At 41.1% G+C, this 19,991-nt stretch overlaps 2 protein-coding genes across 2 annotated transcripts; one reads left to right on the top strand and one right to left on the bottom strand.

The window, feature by feature from the left end:
- Positions 1–817: 817 nt before the first annotated feature.
- On the bottom strand, positions 818–4,083 carry LOC134198420 (uncharacterized). Its single transcript, XM_062667811.1, has 5 exons — positions 3,949–4,083; positions 3,297–3,892; positions 3,044–3,235; positions 1,972–2,979; positions 818–1,911 (listed from the first exon to the last, which is right to left on the bottom strand). The coding sequence occupies exons 1-5, from the start codon at positions 4,023–4,025 to the stop codon at positions 1,019–1,021; spliced, it is 2,766 nt and encodes a 921-aa protein (XP_062523795.1). The 5' UTR covers positions 4,026–4,083; the 3' UTR covers positions 818–1,018.
- Positions 4,084–5,704: 1,621 nt separating this feature from the next.
- LOC134198181 (papilin-like) lies at positions 5,705–12,532 on the top strand. Its single transcript, XM_062667519.1, has 7 exons — positions 5,705–6,007; positions 6,709–6,921; positions 6,982–7,149; positions 7,397–7,567; positions 7,632–7,658; positions 7,719–7,799; positions 12,109–12,532. Exons 1-7 carry the CDS (start codon positions 5,743–5,745, stop codon positions 12,414–12,416), a joined length of 1,233 nt encoding a protein of 410 aa, XP_062523503.1. The 5' UTR covers positions 5,705–5,742; the 3' UTR covers positions 12,417–12,532.
- Positions 12,533–19,991: the final 7,459 nt, after the last annotated feature.

Raw genomic sequence — 19,991 nt, 5'->3', positions numbered from 1 at the left:
GTATAAATTTGAAGTTTGACAGACACACATCCTATTCTAATTATATTTCTGTTGATGGTATTCGTCGTTTAAACCAAACAAAAGGTTTGGTAGCAATTAAATGTTATCTTCTTGTATTACCAGAAATCCGATTATTTGAAATCTGCCGATCAATATTGACATGTCTGATCACTGCATCCTCAAATATGCAGTTTAGGAACTAAAACAGCTCAAGTCAACTTCTACTGTTTATGTTAATTAATGTTTTAATAAAATTTGATTGATTGATATTAATATATATATATATATATATATATATATAATACAGTTATTTGTACTTAACTTTGGCAGAGACCCAGCAGTGAATTGCAATGTCTCCATTTGCTGTGTACAGTTGAAGTTTGATAGACATAAATCCTATTCTAATTTTTTCTGTTAATGGTGTAAGTCGTTTAACAATTATAAAGTTTTATAGCAATTGAATTTATTTTCTTGTAATACGTGTAATACTATATAAATTATGTGGCATCTACTAATTAATATTTACGCATTGTTTACCAATTCTGCAAGTGTGCAACTTGAGTAGGACTATCTTTTAATTATAGTTTTCATAATCGATATTGTCGATTTGATGTTTCAACTTTATGATATATACCTAGTCTAGCTAGTATGCTGTATGTCCATCAACTAGCTAATCCGCTATTGAATCAAAACTTTCATACAACATTGAAAATTTACATGCCATATATCCATATCTAGCTAGGTTGTATATATAGCTATCTTAATAGATGCAGCATTGTGATGTTAAAAACATTAATTGCAGTGCAAACGTGAGGCCTACAGCTAAAACTCTTTTTTTCAACAACAGCAATTTGTGATTGTTGCGAACATGCATGCAATCAATGAAGCATTATATAATGCAACACGTCAGTAGTACAAAACAGTGAACTAACTATGACTGTGTCAATCACTGTCTTTCGTTCTTATGCCTAAACTAATGCCCGTTCTTTGAGAAATACTCCACGGGAAGTTGATTGGATTAGACCACATGAATTGATGGCCTGTCCTGGCAGCTGCAGTCGGACTCATCGACGCAAAGTCTGCACGAGTGCTGTTCTATTTTCTCATTTATCCAAGAGTTGATTTCGTTATTGCAGACATTAGTAAAGATGTCATACTTTCGAGCTCGCTTGCATCCTTCTCCCCAGCTGACAACTCCAGTCAACACCCATCCGAGTTCACTTTCTGTTTTACAAAACAAAGGGCCTCCACTGTCACCTTTGCACACGCCCTTCTCCCCTGATGCATCCCCAGCACAAAACATCCTGGGTGTAATTGGATATTCAGAAAGTTCTTTGCACGCCTCCTTATCTGCAACTGGTAGTTCAATGTGGTGCAGATGCGTCGACAAATGGAAAGCTTCTCCTTCCTGGTAGTCAGTGGCTCCCCATCCGGCTGCTGTGCACTTTTTGCCTGTTTTGTACAGATCTGTTGTCTTGTTACAGTCAGGCATACAAACTTTTCTTACGTAATGGTTGTAGCTAACGTTGCAACTTAGTTTGAGTATTGCAATATCGTAATCCAACGTGATAGGACTGTATGAAGGATGAATCAAAATTTCGTCAACTTTATGTGTATCCTCGGTCTTTTCGTCTACCAATCGATCAGTGTTACCAACAACAACCAGCACGTCGTCTTTCTTGTATGCAGTGTTATTGTCGGGCTTAAGGCAATGTGCCGCTGTAAGCACGTGACAGTTGCCTATGAGTGCACCTCCACAAATCATAGTTTCCTTTTTGTTCTTGCCTTTACCCAAAGCGTAAATTCCCACCATCCACGGCCATGCTCCTAAACTACTTCTGCAATGATCGTCTAGTTGGTCCCTGCATTTCTTCTCCTTGACTGCCGTTCTACCACACTGTTTTCCATACTCTGAAAGAACACAGTGCAAACATGCTGATCACTGTAACCGTCTTTTACAATTATGCTTACCTAGGGGTACTTCAACAGCTTTTCTAGCAAACTTCTCTATGTCTCCAGGTTCTCTTACAGCGTAAAAGTTATCATGCCCTGACGCTATTCGTTTTAGTGAGTCCCATCCTTTTTGGGATTCTCCAATAGCAATTGTGTAGATTTCTACATTAGAAGTTGTTTTTAGTTCTGTGGCTTTTGTTTCCGGATTACCTCCCCAATTATTCTGCCCGTCTGACAAGAGAAACAAAGCTATCTTGCAGTCATTCCTCGCTTCTGATAGTATGACGTCCACAATATAATCAAATGCAACATTTACGGAAGTTGATCCGCCAGTGAAAATTGCGTTCTTTACTATTTCCAATGCCTCTGCTGTTGTGATAGTATTACTAAACCTAAAATATACTTTAACTTCTACGTCATAAGTTATAAAGTATACTCTTTCCGTCCCAAGACTTAGATCAAAAAGACGAAGAATTGTAGCTACAAAATCGATGCTTTCTTTGAAACCCTTTACCGCGACACTGAGTGAGGTATCGACAGCGAAGATAAGGTCTACGCATCCCTCCCCCAAGACTACCGTTCTACCTTGGCATGTCGATCGAGAAATGTCAGCTAGATTTGGTTCTGTCGTCAAGCTGGGAACCATCGTCGTTTGACCTTGGTATGTTGATCGAGGAGTGTCAGCTATTTTTGGTTCTATCGTCAAGCTGGGAACCATAGTCGTTTGACCTTGGTATGTTGATCGAGGAGTGTCAGCTATTTTTGGTTCTATCGTCAAGCTGGGAACCATAGTCGTTTGACCTTGGTATGTTGATCGAGGAGTGTCAGCTAGATTTGGTTCTATCGTCAAGCTGGGAACCATAGTCATTTGACCTTGGTATGTTGATCGAGGGGTGTCAGCTAGATTTAGTTCTATCGTCAATCTGGGAACAATATTCTTTTGAATAGATCTTGGACACGATATTGTTCTATCGATAAACGACTCTCGAAACCGAGCAGCAAGCACGTCCGGGTTCTCGAAAAGATCTAGATATCGATCCAAGCACAAGTTAGATAAAACTCTTTCTTGCATGTGTCAGTTTCTTGTTACCTATACATTCAATCTGTTGTCCATCCCAGAAAGGGTTCTTTGCATTTGATTTTGTGCACATTCTCCAAACAGATCCTAATCTTTCGTATCCGGTATTGCACCCAAACGATGCCATATGATTTACTGCAAAGGAAGTGGCTATAATATAACCATTGTCTGGAATGCCTGGATCAGGACAAGTAAGTAAACCTTCTACGAAATAAACAAAAAGCGCTGCAACAAATGTGATAGTCATAAGTATTACAAAGCGTACCAATGCATGTGTGCTTCCTTGTGTTTGGGTTCCAAGATCCGTCTTTTAGGCAGATTCGATATGGCACTCCATCTAGGCCAAATCCTGTCGGGCACGTGTAATTGACGCGAAAACCTATGGGAAATTTAAGCCTGCTGTCGCTCGTCACAGTCGAGTTACCGCCTGGTTGAGGTGCAGGAGGAGGAAGTCCGCAAGGGTACAAATCTATGCACCGGGGAATATTGTCAAGCGGAGACCACTTTCCTGTCTCTAGACAGCGAATTATGCGAGATCCGGTGAAGTTATAATCCTTCTTGCAACTGTATGATGCTTTTGTACCAAATGGATAAACAGGACCTGGACGAGATGTCGAGGCTATTGCATTAGTGAGAGGCAAATTGCCGCAGCCGATGAGAATACATTTAGTCTTTTTCTTTTCTGAGGGAATCCATTTACCATTCATACATATTCTCCGTTTTGTTCCTCTCAATTCGTAGTTTGATTTGCAACTGTACTTTACCGATGTGCCGCCTTTGATGCGTTTATTGCTACGAGAAGAAGGCGAGAATTTTAGTTTCCCTCCTGGTTTTGGCGCTGCAGGTGGTTTTCCACAGAATCTAGCAGAGACGATGACAATGAAATGCTATGGAAAAGCACATTCCCTAAACTTTACTTTGCAGTCGATGTCAATGTGACTAATACAGTTAGGCAGACTCCAAAGATAAAATACGAGCCTCCCGAGAGATGCATAGCGCTTCTTCCTGCAGTTGCGATTGTCTGCTGAAGTGACCAAAGCAGCTAGTGTCAAGTCCCTCCCTTGCCTGGAATCGCTTCCCTTCATTAGCAGCTAAGATGTGCCATGTATAGCTAACACGCCCACTAATACTGCAATGGGGGTATACAAAAAGACCAATGCTGGTCAATAAAAATATATTTAATATTTAAAAATTATGATCTTAAAAATATTCATTTTGTAAAATTTGCAGGACTGTCTGTAATTGCCTAGTAACCCAATTGTATAAATTATCATAATTATATAAACGAGACTTTGTTGCTAACAAACCGAAAAGGCGTAAGAGGTATCCAAATAGGGCAGACCATTCAAGATGAGCGTTTCGACTGATTTTAAAGTAATTGAATTACTATAGTATTTCTTTCCAAATGTATTATTTAGCCATGTCAAAAAAAGAATTGACCAGTCTAGTCTCATGCCATCCGGCAATTTTTGAAGTAGCCAGGCTGCTTCATAGTGTCACAAAATGGATATAACTTGATGACTAGCTGTTGCACATTGTACAGGTTGATCAACGAGATGAGTAATATATCTATTCCTTTACTTGAAATTGCTACTCGTGTTTTGCACAGGTCGGCTTCGCTCGATATATCCTCACTGTCAGTACTGTAATCCAAAATAGCAAATAATCTGTTGCTAATCCTAGAAAGACGGTAGTGCAGTCTCTTATAACGTTAAATCTGTAGCTGAGATGATACCCAAGAACAATTACGTAGTAACACCTAATGTTAAATGTTAGTTCTAAAGCAAGTTAGATTTACTTTAGTTCAACATTGTGATGTGCATGAGCAGGTCTGAAACACCCCAATTGGTTAGAACCTGGTGACTGACAATGGTAATCCAGACTACTTTTCACCACTAATTAGTGTAAACAAGATATCCCAGCGAGAGTAGTGATAATTTGGATACAAAATTTTTAGATCCACATGTTTTGATATCATATACTTTTCAAAGCAAGATCTCTCCGATAGAGATAGATACCTTTGCCAAGGTTCATCATTTGGCTAGGACATCTTTCTCTTTTCAAATTTACAAGTATACTAACCCATGGATGTGCCATTGCACAGCTGTCTTATCCGGGAAGTCAATAAACATACGGGACTCGACGACATCTCAAACATGGCGGCTGCCACTTTTCGCTATTTTCTTTCTGGAGATTTTAGTATTTACGCCTGTGGCCACGATACTGATTATTCGAAGGATATTTAGGTGTTAAGTCTAAGCTAATTGGAACTACCGGTGTCGAATTTACGCGGTAGCGTTTGGCTGTGCTTGCCAGAGCACCAAAAAACTTTGATCCGGACTCTGATCCGGATCAATCCTGAAAATGAAATCACCTCTAAGTTGGGCCATGACCAACCCCTGGTAAAGGTTTCATCAAAATCTGGTGACGACTCTTCTCGTAATCCTTGCTAACAGACATCTAGACTGAACCAAAACGTGTGACCTCTGTGGCGGAATACTCCGAAACACGGTTTTGCATTTCCGCGATACATGCGTGCAAACAATGGAGCACTTGATCGCGGCGTCCGCGTTACCAACACACGGGAGGTGTGCACCGCACGCGATGAATAACCTTGCAGGAAACGGGAGGTCAAATGACGACATTTCCGCGTCCTACAGACTAATACGGGACATCGAATTGTCGACGCCTCGTCAGTTTGCTCTACGACAATGGCCAGGTCGCGTCTCGGTCTCGCTTTCGTTGCGTTTGTGGCATCGTCAATTGTTTTTGTCAGTGGAAATGATGGCAGTATCTGTACGCGTCTTGGACAGTTGAAACGAAACCTTCGTTTCACTCTCGGCTCGCATACCACGGACTTCTCTGGCACGACAGGAACACACAGACTGGATTGTGTTGATCCTTACTTTCTGGACGGACCTTCAGAAGTAACGTGTACAAAGGGGAAATGGGTACCAGATCTACCAGAGTGCAAGAGTACGGAGTGTGTGTGTGTGTGTGTGTGTGTGTGTGTGTGTGTGTGTGTGTGTGTGTGTGTGTGTGTGTGTGTGTGTGTGTGTGTGAGTGCGCGCGTGTGTGCGTGCGTGTGTGCTCGAACTTTGCGAGGAGAAATCGACGGCATTGTCCTTTGCAGTCAGCGGTTCTGTTGGGATTGAGTAATCGCTCTACTCTTGCTAATTAGATTAACGCAGTCGTCATTAGCACCCGAGCTACCGGTTTACTGTGTGGAGGCGGTTTGTGCGTGACCACACTAGTGTGTGGGAGTGAAACCAGATATCCTACCCACTCTGCATAGGAAGACACGGAGTGCAAACGTTTGACTGATCCTATTGAATTCGCAATTATTTTTTCGAATTTCACGTAGCAATTTGTCACAGATCCGTTTGAAAAGCCACGTAATTAACGGCATGTGCAATTTGCTCTTAGCTCAAAGTGCCAGCATTGCGAGTTCCGACCTCAAGAGTTGGGATGCAAGGTTTTCTCTAGACATCAAAGTGTACGCGCTTTGTGTTTGGCGACAAGAAGGAGGGGTAGCTTTCTAACGCAATTTATAGTGAAGTGAGGTGTGGGAACGTTTGTGAGTGGTCAAGTCTAAGAGACAGAGATTTCCTTCTTGGCTGACTGACTCCACAAATCTGACTAATATTTAGATTAATATATTTTTCCTTTTCTTGCAGCTTGCAATGCTCAGTTGGGGCGCGTATTGCAGAACACTGCACAGCGTGGAAAGGATTGTGTGTGTAAAGTAACGACAGATAGTTGTATATCGTCCACGGGGAAGGTGTGTGGTACAGATGCAAAGACGTACGATTCCGAATGTTACATGAAAGCAGCAATCTGCGAAGAAGGAAGGCTCATTGAAAAGGCTCACGATGGACCTTGTGAATATGGTACGTGTATGTGCTCACTGCTTGTCTAATGATGCAGCATCTGATAGTATGATTACTCAGGTGGTGTATGCACTCTGCCTAAACCGAGTGGTACCTGTCCTGCGTTTGAAAAACGTTGGTATTACAATCTTCAGCGTACGAGGTGTGAGCAATTCGACTTTGGTCAGTGCTTCACTGGGAGGAATGTCTTTACGACGAGACATGAGTGTAACAGACGATGTGAATGTGGTGAGTTGCAGAGGTGTTAGGGTTTAGCTATGATCTGGATTCATGCATGCGTTTTGGCCTGTGTCCGTTTGTCTGTTTGTTGGTCTGTTGTTATGTTTGTCTGTCTTTTATTCCGTCTGTATGTTTGTCTGTCTATTGGTGTGTCTGTCTGTCTGTCTGTCTGTTTGTCTGTCCGTCCGTCTCTGTCTCTTTGTGTTTGTTGGTCTGCTGGTCGTTAAGTGAAATCTTATGTACTTTTGTTGATTAGATGCTTGGTGCTTGAATCCTGTCAAAGTGGGTCCATGCAAGCACAATGAGACAACCGAGAGGTTCTATTATGAAAAAGCAATAGAGACTTGCAAGACAATGCGCTACAGCGGATGTGGTGGCAATGAGAACAACTTTGCCTCTTTCAAAGACTGCAGTACTGTATGTCTCAGTAAGTGCACAAGTTTTTACTGACAAAGGTTGGCAAAGTTATAGTGTTACTTACTTTCATCCAGATCAAAAAAATGCGCCTGAACCTGATGGTGAGTAACTGAATTTGTTGCAGTAGTATTTTCAAGAACTAAGATGTGTGTGTGGATTAGCTAACTGTTCTACTCGGCACACGACTACACTTGATCAAGCTTGTGGAAGACGGACGAGGACATCTGACGATAACAATTTTTGTAAGTTGACGTGTCAACAAGTGTGTGTGTGTGTGTGTGTGTGTGTGTGTGTGTGTGTGTGTGTGTGTGTGTGCGCGCGCGGGCATTTGGGGAATGGAAACATTGGGACCTTTGGGTCACGAGTTCAAGCACGGGATGGGCACAGGCGTAATTCCCTTAGGCAAGGAGCTTATACGCAATTGCCTCTCGCTAGACTCAAGAGTATAAACGTTTACCTGGTCATTGACTGGTTGTGGGAAGGTGTGGACAAGACTGCTGGCTTGGCAGAACATGAAGCAGCACGTGACATGTGGGCTTTGAGGTCCAGGCCCGAGGCTGCCCAAGGTCAGTGTCCTTGGATGACTCTGGCCAAGCACCTAAGAGTATGTTAGTATGGCCTGCAACTCTGAGTAGTGCCTGTAGCTCCACTTAGAAATAGGCAGGGGGTTCTATCTCCAGTACTGAAGGGCATAATCATTTGCGTGCGTGGGTGGGTGGGTGGGTGCGTGTGTGCGTGCGTGCGTGCATGCGTGCATGCATGCATGCATGTGTGTGTGATGTTTAATGGGGAGAGTTTGAATTTCTCCCTGTTACCTTGGCATTATGATATTGACTTAGAATTATTCTATTCATTGAACTTTGGTATCATAGCATTTGGCAGTGTCGGTCAACACTCACATGCTAGGATTAGGATGATGTTGGGCTCAGGACATTGTCCTATGGTGTCACCTTTTTCAGTTGTAGATTATGTTACTGCGGAGGTCTTGAGAGCTTTTCAGCCTAAAAATTTTGCATGAAGAACGAAGGTTAAGCATTTGCCTCAATACTGGTATCTTACGACGACACCATTCATGACCACCAGGAGGCCCTCAAAAGCGTTGGTGAGACAGCGTAAAAAATCTGAAAAATTAGCCCGATTGGATGATTCTTGGTACACCATGACAACAACATCACGAAGTGAAAGGAGACATGTAGCAGTTAGGTGCTTTGTCCCCTTATGATTATTTCAGGGTAGCGTGGCTGGTTATGGCAGTGACAGAAAGTATTAGTGATAGTAGCACAAACAAAATTGCATCCTGTTACAGAAATCTGGAACAAGAGGAAAATGGAAATATTAGAAGCGGGTTTTGGGCAGTGGAACTAGCTTCTTTCATGCCAATCATACTGTCTTGCACAGGTGAATGTAGCAAGATCACCAGAACATTCTTGAAGAGATTAACTTCCTTACTATCTTACAAGAAAAACACACTGTACAGCCAAACACTCAACTGGATTGGCTACTGCCTTAGCTTTGCCCGTCTATGAGCGAGCGTGCATCCTGTCTGATCTAGGGTGACGTTCAGAGGCTCAGCAAATGACAGCAACATTCTGCTGGCAACAGCAGAAGGACGCTTTAGATAACTGTCAACAATAACTAGTTTTGTTGTTATACATGTATGTATGTCCTAAATTACATTATAAAGATTCTATCAAGGCTAATATGAAATCTTGTGGGATTGACTTACTGCATTTTGAGAAACTATCCAGGGATAGAACAAACTGGAGATCTCTCTGCCATTCATCACTCCAACAGTTTGAAGAAAATCTATTAGACATCTTCAAGCTCAACGTCAGAAACGGAAAGAACAAATTGTTTCTATCAACAAGTCATTTGTTTGCCAATCTTGTGGCAAGGAATGCTGTTCAAAAGCAGGTGTTAAATCCCATCAGAGACACAGAGGACACTACAGAGAGTCATCACTGTTATCAGTGGACATGCCATCATCATCATCATCATGTATACATGTAGTACGATTTATTGAAATACACCAGGTTTCCTCAGTAATAGTACTACTACTACTACAGTGTTCGAAATTGGGGGTTTTAGTCGCCATTGGCGACTACCACTTACCGTTTGGTGACCAGACTCTAAGGGGTTAGTTGCCAAACCTTGCGTGAGACTCCCACTTCTCTGTATCACAGTGTAACGTGATTAGATACTTTAATCCTGCCTGTCTTAGCGTGTTGTGTATTCAATAATTGTAGTAAGTGTGTCATGAGGCTTATTCTACTAGGTAACAAGTTAGATTGAGTGCGTTTAACGGGCAATCAGAATCCAAACCATATACCACAGACGCAGTGGGGTAGTGCTAGAATAAACTAATGCTACCTAATTAATTGAAAACTGATAAGGCAATTAGACAGGTAGGTTTACAATGCCTTCTGAGAATGAAGTTCTGCTTTGCAACAAGATGAAACTGGGACAGAAAACATTTCAATTTAGCGGTGCGAAAACTAAACTAAGAAGTATAGTGCGCAATTCATTAGCTGCATTCTGCTACAGTTCTCACAGCTTGTTATGACTAATAATTACAAGCAACTTGGCCTTCTTGGGTGTTTACATAAGAGGTTATGACTATGACTGAGAAAGTGTAGTGTAGTGTAATATGTAGAAAGTGCAGAGGAGAGGGGGTAGTCTCACGTAGGATGAAGAAGACTTGCCACAGGGAGTGATATAGAGAATGAAATGCACCTGTGTCAATATTGTACATTATGTTACTTTGTAAACTCGAGAACAACTCCTTTTGCATGGTTGGGACTCCAAGGACGACGCTAAATTTGTTTGCCGACTAAACATTTTTGCGAATTTTGAACACTGCACTAGTAGTAGTAGTAGTAGTAGTAGTGGTAGTAGTAGTAATAGTAGTGAGGCTTGCCTCACTAAGTAGATTATGGCGTTGACTTAAGTGGGTTTGTTTAATTGAATTGATTGATAGTGTTGTGTTGAGTGCCATTGTAGTGGCTTTTGTAGTATGGGCATGACCGGTGGATGCTTTTGCTGAGTAATCTACTACTACTACTAAAAAAAAAGTAGTAGAAGTAGAAGTAGTAGTAGTAGTTACTCAGCAAAAGCATCCACCGGTCATGCCCATACTACAAAAGCCACTACAATGGCACTCAACACAACACTATATCAATCCATTCAATTAAACAAACCCACTTAAGTCAACGTCACAATCTACTTAGTGAGGCAGTAGTAGTAGTAGTAGTAGTAGTAGTAGTAGTGATGACTCATGTTTAGTTATATAGTCTTCCTAGATATAGTTATGTTGCTTTTTATGTCATGCCATATTGTTTATTATTCAAATACATCATGTTCTTCAGTAGTAGTAGTAGTAGTAGTAGTTACTAAAACACTATGACATAAACCGCAACATTAACAAGAAAGCTGAGCACATAACAAAAGTTTGCTAATTTAACTACTTACTACATAACAATAACTATCAGTAGTAGTAGTAATAGTAGTAGTAGTGTGTGTGTGTGTGTGTGTGTGTGTGTGTGTGTGTGTGTGTGTGTGTGTGTGTGTGTGTGTGTGTGTGTGTGTGTGTGTGTGTGTGTGTGTGTGTGTGTGTGTGTGTGTGTGTGTGTGTGTGTGTGTGTGTGTGTGTGTGTGTGTGTGTGTGTGTGTGTGTGTGTGTGTGTGTGTGTGTGTGTGTGTGTGTGTGTGTGTGTGTGTGTGTGTGTGTGTGTGTGTGTGTGTGTGTGTGTGTGTGTGTGTGTGTGTGTGTGTGTGTGTGTGTGTGTGTGTGTGTGTGTGTGTGTGTGTGTGTGTGTGTGTGTGTGTGTGTGTGTGTGTGTGTGTGTGTGTGTGTGTGTGTGTGTGTGTGTGTGTGTGTGTGTGTGTGTGTGTGTGTGTGTGTGTGTGTGTGTGTGTGTGTGTGTGTGTGTGTGTGTGTGTGTGTGTGTGTGTGTGTGTGTGTGTGTGTGTGTGTGTGTGTGTGTGTGTGTGTGTGTGTGTGTGTGTGTGTGTGTGTGTGTGTGTGTGTGTGTGTGTGTGTGTGTGTGTGTGTGTGTGTGTGTGTGTGTGTGTGTGTGTGTGTGTGTGTGTGTGTGTGTGTGTGTGTGTGTGTGTGTGTGTGTGTGTGTGTGTGTGTGTGTGTGTGTGTGTGTGTGTGTGTGTGTGTGTGTGTGTGTGTGTGTGTGTGTGTGTGTGTGTGTGTGTGTGTGTGTGTGTGTGTGTGTGTGTGTGTGTGTGTGTGTGTGTGTGTGTGTGTGTGTGTGTGTGTGTGTGTGTGTGTGTGTGTGTGTGTGTGTGTGTGTGTGTGTGTGTGTGTGTGTGTGTGTGTGTGTGTGTGTGTGTGTGTGTGTGTGTGTGTGTGTGTGTGTGTGTGTGTGTGTGTGTGTGTGTGTGTGTGTGTGTGTGTGTGTGTGTGTGTGTGTGTGTGTGTGTGTGTGTGTGTGTGTGTGTGTGTGTGTGTGTGTGTGTGTGTGTGTTTGCACCCACTCCCGCACTCAAGTCTGTCTTACTGAAGCTAGCGCCAAAATTCTGACGTTTTGTTTGAAATTGTAGTGGTCACCATATCAGTTGATCACGATGAAGCAACGATTAATGGATATTTAGGCTACCTTGTGATGGTATGGAAAAAGTTCTATGGTCCAGATCGAGTTTACGAATCAAATCAAGAATTCATTGTCAATGAGAGCACGACTTGTCCCTGTCGAGCTTTGCTCAAAGGAGGAGAGTACTTGATCAGTGGTGTGGTGAAATACTTTGGCAAAACTCAAAGGCTCTCGATCAATGACGACAGCTTTGTGAAGCCATATACTAATTTTCAGAAACTTCAAGCTTGTGTGAACAATGTTGCGAATTGCCAGTAGAGCTAAGGGACTTGTACAGTGTTGACTCGATTATGGTGGACACTTGACGTATACCAATAGTACAATTGTTTGTAGGTTAAATTTGAAGTATCATAGACAAAAGGTGTTTACTACAACGGTCTTAGAGGCATGTTCGGTTATGTGCTTGCATGCTGCTTGTGCTGCTTGTTGTATTCCTATCCTGTTTCTTTGTAGCACTCTCCCCAACCAATTAATTGCATGCAAATTGTATGCGTTGGCTCCTCCTACAAGATAACGATAACATAAGCCAACGCTATTCCTACCTGGTTTCGCTTCTCGTGTGCACAGTTCGCAGTTCTGCAGAGACATTGCATAGTGGGAGTACATTAGTAGCAAATGACGCACAGCCTGTGCAAGCAGAAAAGTAACAAGTTTTGAGTGTTACATCAGCACCAAGCCGATTCCTTGATTTTAGGAAGTGTCGCTACGTGTTGGTATCTCTACTTCAGTACCTGCACACATCAGTGGTGTGACGCAGGAAGTGAACCTCCAGGATCAAGGCGGGGCAAGATTCAACTAACACCACAAAGCCAATCAATACGCTCATCATCATGGCATGTCTGTGCTGCTAATTCGATTGAGGTCGCAATCTGTAAGTAGTTGCTGTTGTGAACAAATTTTGGAGTTTACTCTTGTCTGCGAGTTTCAAATCCCGTATACGGTATAGCTAACTCCCGTATGCATTACTTGGAAATCAGATGTCCCGTATGCGATACCGCGAATGAGGTACGTGGACAACAACACGTGTTGAACCGATTCATCCAAGCGGAGCAGGGATACAATTGTAATGTTTGGCTGCTTGGCTCTACAATTGTGGTCTGAGCACTGAATCTAACAATTTGTTTTTAAGTAATGACACTAATTAAAACTAGGAGGTTGGCCTGAGTAATAATATATGTTGTCATCAACGACATTTTTCTGACGCAATTTAAAACAACTCTGCACCATTAAACGCTGCTCAAACTCACAAACCTTCATGAGCAAACTGAAAAATTTATTCTACGTCTACTTTACCAAAAGCTTCCAACACCGTTCTCGGTCTTTTTATTAAACGATGCTATAGAATCAGACCATTTCTATTGGATGTTTAAGCCACAGGTCTTCTTCTGCGTCTTCGGGTGCTAACGGACATATTTTATGTCTATCACATCTTTGAGTCAATTCATCAGATTCAGCATGTGTGTAAATATACCGTACTTTTCGCGCTGACTACATCTCTCTCCCCAACCGACTATTCCTACAACAAAGTAACTGTCATCGTCAATCTTCTTTTCTTGTTGAGTTTACAAGAGAGAGGACCTCCTGAATCACCATCAGAAGCGTCATTGTTGCCTGTACGGTCTCTCGCGCAAACTGTATAATTTGTGACATCTATTTGAAATTCAGGCGAAGAGCAGTTTATGCAAATGGTTTGTCTACCATGGGAAGATGAAGTTGTATCATAGCTATCGATTTTGTGCTTGAATTTAAGCCTAGTTCTCTCCTTTCTGTGGCTCCCCACCCTGCTACTATACACTGGTTCCCCAGACGGTATTGGTTTTTTGTCCTGTGGAGTTGGCAAACAAAGTTTTCGTACACATAGAGACCACGTGACATTGCAATTCAACATTAGCAAAGCGCTGTCTCGATTAAAAGTTTCTTCTACGTTAAATTCTTCATGTACAGAACAATCTTTCAATAATGTATGTTTTCTCGCTAAATTCTTTTACAAAACGTTGCTTGTCTCCGACAACGACAACGAGTTCCTCAAGATTGTGCCCAGTGAAGCAACTAGCTGCGGTCAAAATCATACATTCCGTAATCAGCGCGCCTCCGCTGTGAAACATAGTATCGTCTCGTTCAAGCCTCTAAATTTCACTTATCCAAGGTAACGCACCTGTTTCCGAAAGACACACGTTATTGTGTTGGTTTGTGCAATTTGGAGCAACACTACTGCCACAAGAGGTGCAAAGGCCCAAGATTCAATAAATAATTAAATCAATAATATATAAAACAAATAATTTAATCAAATTCAGAGACCGGACTAAGTGGGGAAAGTCAACAATTAGATGGTTGTGGCCTATTTCTTACAAGTGTGACTAAGTAATTAAATTATTATCAAAGCTAGGTGGGCATGACAAAACAACAAGCTAGATCAAAATCAAGCCGATTCTTTCAATCCAAGAGATGTTACTTTGCGTAAGTGGCTGTGTAATACGCGTTTGAGTACCCGCCCACACTAGGCGTGTGCAGAAGCTTGCCAACAGGAAGTTGAAGTGAGAGGATGAGGGCGGGGCAAGATTCTACTAGCACAAAGAAGACGCAGACAAAGCCTTTCCTTGTCTAAACATTCTAGCAGTGACGCAAATAATAAACTAGTTCTTGGTTTCACGCTGAGAAAGCTACAAGACGCATGCATCGATCACAATGCAGACAACCGGATCGATTCAAATCCGTTTATTACCGCATTTTCGAGCTGCTAAATCGATGAAGGTAAGAAGTTGTAAACTGCCTCTGTTGTTATGATCAATATTTACAGTTCACGCTTCCGTACAGGTCTCAGATCCCGTATAAGGTATCATTAACTCCCGTATGCGGTACTCACAAAATTAGATGTCCCGTATGCGATACCGCTAAGCTGTATGCTGACATGGCTTGTGTTGAACCGATCTTTGGCGTTTTTAAGCGGATCAGAGAAACAAGGCTTTGAGTGCTTGTAGTTACTCTTTTATTGCGTTCTATATCAGCTGCTAATATCTAAGTTTAGAAAGTTATTGTTGTAAATTTACATCCGCCCATGACAATTTTTCATGCCAAACTGTCTAGATTTCTGTTTATCTCAAATTTCTTGACTATCATTGCACCATCACCTGAATTTCAGATTGTGCGTAATTGACCGGTTCCCAGTTGTCGTTTCAGTATGCAGAGTGCAGCGTTGTATATACCAAATGGCTTAGCGCGCGTTAAAATTAAAGAATTTGGCAATTTTTAGTGCTGAATAGCCTTCGTTTGACGGAAGATGACGTCTCTTGAGCCAAATTAATTGGCCACCAGCCCATGTACATACAAAGTATAAGACCTTCATAGGTAGGTTGCTTGTCACTGCGGTTTACCTCATCTCGTGTGTCGACCAGGAAAGTGGACTTTGTGAAACGGTACGCTACTTGACAGCGTTTTATGGGTTACCTTCTAATTATCTTTGTATCTCCTTGCAGAGTAATGGTTGTCATTACAGCAGGTCAGAACTAATAGTATGTAGTGCATGTTCACTTTAGTGTTTAATGGAGTTAACGCACGCTAGATTTACTATATAGCGTCGTCTTACACGTACCAGTACCTGTAGGAGTACTAAAAGATTGAGTGTCACTTAAATATAATTACAATTGTGATATAAAAGATACTCATTAAAATTAATAATCTAAATAGAGAAGGAAATTGGAGGTGATCCATAAGATGGAAGCTTTTGATTACTCAACCTTTTGTGGTAGTCATGACAACGAAGAACACAACAATTAGTTGGCATTACAAAAAAATAACAGTATTCCGTCAAAGAAGACACAAACGGTGGCAAAGCATGCGAGCGAAGACAAATTTATTAAAACCAATTACGAAAGTACCCGGAAGTAGAAAGAGGTCAATTAAGTATTTTATTTATAACAGGCACTTTTCTATGGCTGGTTTCTTTATGCGTGTTTGTTTCGTACAAGAACAAACTATTAATCCTTCTTCAACTGGACCTTTTTAATATCCCCGTATTCGGTACTACGAGCTCCCGTATGTGGTATTAGTGTAGGTCTCGCTTGTATTAGCCAAACATACAGTTTTTACTCAGAAATTTTGAATGCTATTTGTATGTGTCTACTTTATACGTATTATTTTGTGGCAATATTGTCTAATTATCCCTCCTGATGTAAATTTAATTTTGATTTGTCCCTCACAAAGTTTACGTTTACATAAGATCACATTACCTATTTTCAAGATCAAAACGAAGCGCTCTACAGCCAAGATGTATCTTATGCATTACTCTGCTATGTATTTTACAAACATTGGAGCGTGCTAAAAGAGGTAAATGTCTCGCGCAGTCGACCTCCGACCATCGTCAGGAACAAATGACCAGCATGAGGTACCCAAATAGGTAACTTCGCTACTCAGACATAGTACTCTACTTGTAATTATTGTAGAATTCTTACGTGTCTAGAATCATTAAACTTAAAATTTTGCAAATTTTAGGTATTGTCAACGAAAGCATAACTTGTATTGTCTAGCTCTACTGAAAGGAGACGAGTACTCGATCAGTGGTGAGGTAAAACTATATTGTCACTACTGAAAGGCTCTTGATCAATGACGCCAGTTTTGTGAGACCATACATTTACTATTAGTACTTGAGACGTCCAGCAATAGTTTTGAAAATTGCAGCAAGGCGACATTGTATTCTTTATGCTTATACGGTGTTGACTGGATTAGTGTGGACACTTGGCGTATACACCGATAGTAGAATTGGCTGTAGGTTAAATTTGTAGTATAAGAAGGACAAAAGCTGTTTACTATAACGGTGTTAGAGGCACGTTTGGTTATGTGCTTGCATGCTGCTTGTACTGCTTGTTGTACTTTTATCCGGTTCCTTTGTACTTTCCAACCAATTAATTGTATGCAAATTGCTGTGTTCGCTCTTCGTGCAAGATAATAATAACAAACGCCAACGCGATTCCTACCTGGCTTCGCTTCTCTTGTGCACAGTTCTGCAAACACATTGCGTAGTAGGAGTACATTAGTAGAAAATGACGCACAGCCTGTGCAAGCCGTAAACCGCAGCAATCTAACAAGTTTTGGATGTTACATTATCACCAAGCCTATTCCTTGAATCCAGGAGGTGTCACTACGTGTAAGTATCTAGAATTGAGTACCTGCCCACATTACTGGTGTGAAGCAGAAAAGAACCATGAGAATCAAGGCAGGCAGGATTCAAGTAACACAAAGTCATTCAATACGCTCATCATCATGGCATGTCTGTGCTGCAAATAGGATTGGAGTTGCAATATGTAAGCAGCTGCTGTTGCTGTGAACAATATTTGGAGTCTACCCTTGTCTAAGAATTTCAAATCCCGTATACGGTACCGCTAAACTCTATATGATGTACTTGCAAATCATATGTCCCGTATGCGATACCGCAAAGTAAGTAGGTAGACAATAAGACGTGTTGAACCGATTCTCGGAGTTTTCAGGCGGATCAGATATACAATTGTAACCTTAGGCTGCCTGCCCCTACAATTGCAGTCTGAGCACTAAATCTAACAATTAGTTTTTAACTAATAAACTTAAAACTACGACATTGAGCTAAGAAATTTTCAATGTTGTCATTAACGTAATTTTTTCTGAGGCAATTACAAACAGCTCTGCACCACTAACTGTTGCACGAAGTGAACAAACCTGCATAATCAAACTGAATATTCTACGTCTACTAATCACAAAAACATGCAACACCATTCTCGGTCTTTTACTAAACGCTGTAATATAATCAGTATACTTTGATTGGAGGTTTAGGGCACAAGTCTTCTTCTGCGCCGTCGGGTGCTAACGGGCATTTGTTCATGTCCATCACATATTTGACCCAATCCATCAGATTCATCAAGTGTGTAAATATGCCGTACTTTCTGAGCTGACCACTTCCTTCTCCCCAACTGACTATTCCTGCGACAACATAACTGTCTTCTTCAATCTTTGTATGCTTCTCTCGTTTACAAAAGAGAGGACCTCCTGAATCACCATCGCAAGCGTCGTTGTTGCCAGTACCGTCTCCCGCGCAAACCGTATAATTGGTGACATCGGGTCGGTATTGTGGCGAAGTGCTGGCTATGCAAGTGTTTTTGTCTGAAATGGGAAGATGAAGTTCCTTCATGTTCGTCGAATAGGCACTTGGATTTTATCCAAATTCCCTTCTTTCCGTCGCTCCCCATCCTGTTACGATACACTTGGTTCTTAGACGGTAGTAGATTTTGTCCTGTGGAGTTGGCAAACAAAGTTTTCGTACGTATGGAGAGCACGTGACATTGCAATTCAACTTTAGCAAAGCGATGTCTCGATTGTAAGTTCCTCCTACGTTGTATTCTTCATGTACAAACACTCTTTCAATAGTGTACGTTTTCTCGCTAAATTCTTTTACGAAACGTTGCGTGTCTCCTACAACGATAATGAATTCCTCAAGATTGTGCCCAGTGAAGCAAATAGCTGCGGTCAAAATCATACATTCGCTAATAAGCGCGCCTCCGCAGTGAAAAATGGGATTGCCTTGTACGAGTTTGTAGATGGCAACCATCCAAGGCCACGCACCTGCTTTCGAAAAACACACGCCTTTGTGGTGTTTTCTACACTTGGAAGTAACACTAGTGCCACAAGTTTTGCAAGAGCCTAGAAAATAAGCAAAATGCAAATAATTTGATCAAAAATATTTTCCTGCGTTCGTTGCTATTTCGCTAAGCATTTGATATTTGATGCTTTTGATCTGCAACTGCCTTAACTAAAACTCAAATAAATAAATTTTGGAATTAATAGCTAATTAATAGCATGATTCGATTATTCTGTAATTTTAAATTCTGTTAGCACTATCTAATTTGTTTTAGAGGAAAATGCTGTTGGATCTTAACCTCTTTTAATTATTATTAGTATTTAACTTATTTTTTAGTATTGTAGTTTTTCAATAATCTAAAATATTTATTTTAAAGAAATTTTTTAAAATTGGAATCACAATAAGAGAATTATTTTGCAAACACAAAAGCAAGAGCAATTGTCAAACCTACGTATCTGTAATAAAGAACACCTTACTTTTACAGGAACCTTCTTGTCCGTCCCAAAACAAGTAGTTCAACTCATCAGTTGTACAAGTCCGCGACATGTGTCCACGATACGTGAATCCAGTATTACATGCAAAAGGAGCAGTTCCTCTCTTTCCTAACGACGTCACGTTTACAACTTGTCCATTCTTTGGCGGTTTAGGAAATGGAGCGGGCAACTTGGCTAAACAAATACGTTGTTAGAATCGTATTATAATTAAACAAAATTAATATTTTCATTACATACCTTTGCATTCGTGCAGTTTAGAAACAGGTTCTCAGGTAAGATTTCTGGAGCAAATGCGATATGGTACACCATCCAAACCATACCCTCTTGGACATGTATAATTTACTCTTGACCCGGGTGGAAACATCGAGCTCGAGGTGTTGTTATATTCGTATGTTGTCATACCACCAGGCAAAAGAGGCGGCGGCGGCGGCGGTTCACAGTGGTCATCTTAAGTTGAAATTTGTCAAATACAATAATTATGTTAATTTTAAAGATATATATGATTTAATATTTATGTTGCAATTCTTATGCATATTATCTTGTTGCAAATTTGATTTACAATTGCGACAGACAATACGATAATTAATGAAAGGAGAGAACAAAATTGGAGGGGATCTAGAAGGGCGAAAGCTATCGATTAGTCAACTTGTCTGTGATAGCTGTGACAACCAAGAACAAAGTAGTCAGAATTATAGCAAATAGCAAGATCCCGCCAAAGAAGTCACAAACGGTTGCAGG

This window comes from Corticium candelabrum, chromosome 2 (genome assembly GCF_963422355.1).
Source record: "Corticium candelabrum chromosome 2, ooCorCand1.1, whole genome shotgun sequence".
NCBI classification, from domain to species: Eukaryota; Metazoa; Porifera; class Homoscleromorpha; order Homosclerophorida; family Plakinidae; genus Corticium; species Corticium candelabrum.
The sequence above is the reverse complement of the archived record's forward strand: the minus strand, read 5'-3'. Positions and strand labels throughout refer to the sequence as shown.